Consider the following 6,407-nt stretch of genomic DNA (forward strand, 5'->3'; position numbering starts at 1 on the left):
GTAAAAGTGTATATATCTCAAGAATCGACTTGAAATTTAAGAAGAGTCATGATCCAAAATGTTGACAACAGAATGTTAAAATTATTGTATCATATCATTTAAGATGTAATGTAAAAGTGTATATATCCCAAGAATCGACTTGAAATTTAAGAAGAGTCATAAATTCAAAATATTGACACCGGTCTTAAAATTATTGTATCATATCATTTCAGATGTAATGTAAAAGTGTATATATCCCAAGAATCGACTTGAAATTTAAGAAGAGTCCAAAATGTTGACAACAGAATGTTAAAATTATTGTATCATATCATTTCAGATGTAATATAAAAGTGTATATATCCCAAGAATCGACTTGAAATTTAAGAAGAGTCCAAAATGTTGATAACAGAATGTTAAAATTATTGTATCATTTCAGATGTAATGTAAAAATGTATATATCTCAAGAATCGACTTGAAATTTAATAAGAGTCCAAAATGTTGACAACAGAATGTTAAAATTATTGTATCAGATGTAATGTAAAAATGTATATATCCCAAGAATCGACTTGAAATTTAAGAAGAGTCATGAATCCAAAATGTTGACAACAGAATGTTAAAATTATTGTATCATATCACTTCGGATTCATCGCTCTTGTTAAATTTCGAAATGCTTTTACCGATTTCCTCTTAGAATTCTTCCATACGAGATTAATAAATATTGTATGTTCAAATTATAACAACTTGCACGAATTATTCCTTAAACCTAAAGTTTTGAAATAGAACTTGAAACTTCAGAGTTTCGACACTTGGAGTTGCTCATTCCCGGTTAATTTGCAGGGGAACAACCGGGTAATTTGGGTAATTATTCAACTTGCTTCTCACCTGTACGAATCAGGCATGCTGGGTATTCCGGGGTAAACGGCGGTGGGCGCGAAACCATGATGTATCCTAGGTGGAGAGGGCGGCGCTTGCGGCGGTGGTTGACCAGCCAAAATACCCGAGGCCGGTGGTGGTGTCGGATGACCAGCGGTGACCAGACTCACCCCTCCGGCGTGCTGCTGCTGCTGTTGGGACTGTTGTTGCTGCTGCTGTTGCTGCTGCTGCTGCTGTTGCTGTTGCTGCTGCTGCTGCTGTTGCTGTTGCTGCTGCTGCTGCTGCTGCTGCTGCGACTGCTGGTGTTGCGGGTTGTCCCTCCGTTGCGTGCGCAATTTCTCTTCGCGCCGCCACTTCGCCCGCCGATTCGAAAACCATACCTGAGTTAGTGAACGAGAAGACAGACGAAGATACAGGTCAATCGCTAGGCTACAGGTTCTCCGTTTAATTTCGGTTGTTTTTCCGACTTTTTTCTCTTTTGTTTCTAATTTTCTAATTTATCCCCCTCTCTCTCACTCTCTCTTTATTTTTCAGCAAAAACAACTTTGTTCCCGCGCGATATCGATCCGAGGATTGATCGACAATCAGCTGATTGTTTTTTGTTTTTTATTCAACAGATGTTGTCAACACGAAGATGTATTATTTGAAATAAGTTTCGAATTAATTATTATGATTCGATGTATTAATTTTAAACGAGAATTCTTATATTGTGAAGCTTATTACAAGTTTAATGGATTTTTGTGCGATTCGTAAAAACGGATTTTTGGACACGAATTCTACAATTGTTTTCAATATATCATCGAAATATATAATAATGATTTGAAACAAGTTTGTATATATTTGGTGAATTTAAATTATATTTTGCGTATCGATTACAATTGTAGGGAGAAAAGAATATTCAGAAGGAAATATTTTACAAAGATGAATACGTACGAATAGGCGATTCACCCGTGATTGTTATAAAAGAAATGAATAAATAAAAAAACGAAAGAGAAGAAGGAAAGAAGGGAAGCGGTAATCGCGGCGAGTATTTCACGCTTGGAAGCTTAAAATAATGAATGTATATGCGTATAAAATATAATAGCCACCTGTATTCGAGCTTCAGGCAGACCAATCTTTCCGGCCAATCTCTCCCTTGCGAAAACGTCTGGATAATGCGTCCTCTCGAATTCCTTCTCGAGCGCGTCGATTTGCTCGTTACTGAAACTCGTGCGATTCCTTTGAAGCTTCCTTTTTAAGCGAAGACGCGCCTGATCATCGTCCGTGCCCCCGGACACGCTCCCTGCGTTGCTGTTGTCACCGCCGCTGTTCGTCTCGTCCGAGTGTGCACCGCCCTCGAGTTCCGCTACTACGAAACGAAAAGAGCAGAACAATTGATATTTTTTTAAAACTTTTGACTCTTTCGTTCGAGCAAGGAAGGAAGTATCGGGTGAAGAAAGTTATTTTATATAAAATCGGAGAATTTAAGAAAAAGAAAAAAAAAGATAGGGAGGAGAATTGGAAAATTCGCAGAAAATTTTTTTAAGATAAAGAAATATGTACGATTGATTCGTTAACTTATGAATTGAATTATGAAAATTATTAGAAGTTTCATAATATAGTGATTAGAAAAATATGATACGATGATTCTTGTAACTTTTTTTGAATCCTTTCTTGTGCTTTATCCCCACAAAAATCTCCCGTTTCAAATATAGTTTAATTATAAATAATTGATAAATGAAACAACGAACGGAATTACGGAAATTGCTCGATTTAAATTAATTCAAACAAAACACGGTATATTCGTTTTATTGTATTTTAAATAGCTTATCCATTAATTCTTCCCGTAATTCCGTAATCGTAATTTTTACTTCCTCATCAAAAGGAAAAATCTCTTTGAACGATTACAACGAATTCCATCTATCTTAATATATACGATTCCTCTTCGATCCAAACTCATGCTTTTTAAAAAAAAAAAATAATCACGATAAATATTTCTTTCTTTTTCTCTTAAGATTGGTTTAAAATTTCCAAAAGAAAAAAAATATCAATAACAATTATTTTTGAATCGCTCGAAAAACTTTGTCACCGATCCCACTCCGAAATTTTCAAACTCACCCTCGTCCCTTCCAAAAAAAAGAGAAAATCCCGCGAATTACGAAAAAATCCTTAGATAGATTGGCTTCGAAACTCGATCGATCCTAGAGAGACGCCTCGAGTTTTTACTGACCCTGCTCTCCCCCCATTCTTTTCCTTTTCCTTTTTCAACGGTCGTCGACAGAGAGACAAAGAGAGAGACCCTTCGTCACTTTTCTTACATAAATATCCCACGTGCGTGCACGAATCTCGTGCATATACATATACATATATACATACATACATATATATATATATATATATATATATATATACATATGCACGTGTATATATACACACGGTGAGGGAGGGGGCACAAGGGGGTGGATTCGGAGGCGGCGGTGGTAGGCAGGCGTTGCTGGGTGAACCTTATCGTCGGTTTCTGGGTGAGCGCGCCGAGGCGTCACTGGGTTTTGGCTCGACGAGAACGAGAACTGCTTGCCGCGCGGGGGAGGAGGGGGGAAAAGCTGGTGGAATGGCCAGGATAGGGGGAGGAGGGTGTAGATTCGAAGGGGGATGCCACGATAAGACGTGGAGCGTCCCGACGCGACGCCAGCGTCCCCCTCCTCCCCGCAGCGACGATACGCCGCCTCTGTCATCCGTGGAAAGTGCCACCCTTCTGCTCCCCTCTCTCTCCCTCCCCCATTCCTCGTTCCCGGCTATTGCTACCGTTTTTCTTCCTCCTCCTCCTCCTCCTCCTCCTCCTCCTTTTTTCTCCCCCTATCTTTCACCTTCTCCCTTTAATTTTCACCTCCAACGTTTTCACTCTTCTTTGTCTCACCCTTCTCTCTCTCTTTATAGGTAATCTTCGTTTCTCTCTCGCGCTCCGCCAAACGCTCCTTCCACGCGTTAATGGAAACCTGATAACAACTTCTCGATAGAGTCTCTTACCCTTCCACCCTTTGGCTTTGCGCTTCTTCCCTCCTACCTTCGCCTTGGTGCTTCTCCCCATCTTCCATCCTCATCTTTCTTATTGCAAGGTGACAGGTGGAGAAGGCAGATGTTAAGTGGTTGAGTTTGACGGCAGACCGTTTCGACCGTCTTTTTGTCGTGAGTAGACTCGATTTTTCGAAAATTCGAAAGCACAGGGAAGATGTGTGTGATATGTTTGAATCGTGTTGGAAGGAAAGGGTGTTGGAATATATTGTTACAATCACGAATATCGTGAATCATAATATTCTGAACTCTCGTTAATTGGCATTTTCAAGCCAGTTAAATCGATTACAACCTTTGAACTTTACTATAATAGATACTTGTCTAATGTTATATAAGAAAAACAGGATAGAACACGTAATAATAAAAGTATTGGTAGGTTTCCTCGGCAATGAATAATAATTATTCTTTGAAAAGATAAAAAAAAAAAAATGAATATTAGATAGAAAAGCGAGAGATGTATATTTCGCACATGGTCGAAAGGAAATGACGAATAAATGGATTATCCATCTTTAAAAGTCATCGAAACGAGCGTTCATTGTTCCACGGTCGGTGATGTATTATACCTCGCGTCGTAAAGGGGAGGCGATGGTTTTCATAATGATACCGAGCGAGAGAGAACTCGAGAGATAATCCGCGCCCTCCCTCCTTTCGTGGATGCGGTTAAGGTTCATCGTGGATGCTGGCAAGGAGCCCAGCACTAAACTTCGAATCGGAGGGCTGTTACACCCAAGTTTCCACTACAGGATGTAGAATCCAGAACAATGTGCAACTTCTCCTCCTCCTCCTCCTCCTCCTCTTCGTCCCTCGCTATCCTCCTCTCGTTGCCTGTAGCTTCCGCCTCCGGTTAGTTCTACTTTTTCCCTTCGTCTCTCTTCTTTCTTTCTTTTCTCTCTCTCTTTCTCTCTCTCTATTTTTTTTTCTACTCCTCTCGCAGTTTACACTTCGTTTGTCCTAGTTTCCCTCGTTTTTATCCAGCCGATTGTTTCTCTCGATTATTCTGCGTTTCTTTTTTCCTCTCTCTTTCTCTCTTTTTGTTTTATTATTTTTTATTCTTTTTTATTCTTTCGGCTCGTGTTTTGCGAATTTTCGAGCTTGAGATTTTGCTTTTTTATTTTTTTTTTTTTTTTCTTCTCCTTCTCCTCCTCCTTCTCTATGTCCCTCGCTATCCTCCTCTCGTTGCCTGTAGCTTCCGCCTCCGGTTAGTTCTCCTTTTTCCCTTCGTCTCTCTTCTTTCTTTCTTTTCTCTCTCTCTTTCTCTCTTTTTGTTTTATTATTTTTTATTCTTTTTTTTTCTTTCGGCTGGTGTTTTGGGGATTTTCGGGCTTGAGATTTTGCTTTTTTATTTTTTTTTTTTTTTTCGAATATCGTTGGTGTATGTATTTAAGCGATAATCTTTTGTATTTCTGTGAATTATACAGTTTAAGATTACAGAAAAATTACGGAAAAAGAAAATTTGAAAGAGAATTTGAAGAGATAAATATAGAGAGGAAAAATATAATTTTCAATTTTTTGTTTTAATAATAAAGTTAATTCATTGATGTATAATTTTGTAACACGTTAATATCGTTAATTTTTTTTAGAGGATTAGTAGTATTTTAATTAGAAGAGAGGATGGTTACGCGTTAGTAGAAGCACGAAGATGAAGTCGGCCATCGCGCTTGAGCGGGCTTAAACTCGGGTTGGTGGATAATACGTTGAACAACGATACGAGAGATTTGGTTGGGGCGAAAGACTAAGAGAAGCTGGATGGATGGGACGGATTCCCCTCCACCAACGTTACACTCTTCTTCTCGCTTCCAACATCTGTCGCTGAATCTTTCCTTTCTCGAGACATCGGGAATATTACGCAAAATGAAAAAAATTATTTCCATTCTCTAAACTTTTAAATATCTCGACACGATTCAAATGTATAGTATATAATATACGTGAAACGTAATAATATTAAACAATTTTCCGCTTAATTCAATGGTTAATTCGATCTATTTAGAAATTGTATTTATTATTGTATAATAATATAATATAAATATAAATTTAAAAGCACAAAATTAGATAAATTTAACTTTACATCACATGGCAGCAGATCATTGCAAAATCACGAGTGAAAAATTTTCTTGTGAAAAGAAAGTAAAAAATTTTCTCATCAAAAAGTAAACGAAACCATTGAAATTAGTTTTTGTTTTATTCCGATATCTTAATCCGTTACCAAGATATAACGATTCAAAGTTTAAGATGGTGTTAATATTATGAATGGATTCCGCGATTCAATGATATATCTTTTTCTGGAAACGCGTAATACGTTTTTTATGTTTTTTTTTTTATGTCTGCCACTTGTCCGAAACTTGGGATAGGTCAATGAAACGAGATGCGAACGAGAGGCCCGAGAAGATAGCAAACGATAAAAAATTACACTTTTCTTTACACGACGATATCTCGGAAACCGGAAGTCGTATCGACATAAACGAAAAAGCGTTTTAATGAGCAAGGTTCCACGCTTCCAACGATCG

At 38.0% G+C, this 6,407-nt stretch overlaps 1 protein-coding gene across 1 annotated transcript in view; it reads right to left on the bottom strand.

The window, feature by feature from the left end:
• LOC102679732 (paired box protein Pax-6-like) overlaps window positions 1-6,407 on the bottom strand; it is a gene marked incomplete at its 5' end in the record, with an annotated part of 54,779 nt that overhangs the window by 2,456 nt on the left and 45,916 nt on the right. The window contains 2 exons of the mRNA XM_031509310.1: window positions 862-1,232; window positions 1,941-2,200. Coding sequence (XP_031365170.1) covers window positions 862-1,232; window positions 1,941-2,200 — 631 coding nt within the window. The remainder of the gene's footprint in view (window positions 1-861; window positions 1,233-1,940; window positions 2,201-6,407) is intronic.

This window comes from Apis dorsata, unplaced genomic scaffold (genome assembly GCF_000469605.1).
Source record: "Apis dorsata unplaced genomic scaffold, Apis dorsata 1.3 scaffold_137, whole genome shotgun sequence".
Classification (NCBI taxonomy): domain Eukaryota; kingdom Metazoa; phylum Arthropoda; class Insecta; order Hymenoptera; family Apidae; genus Apis; species Apis dorsata.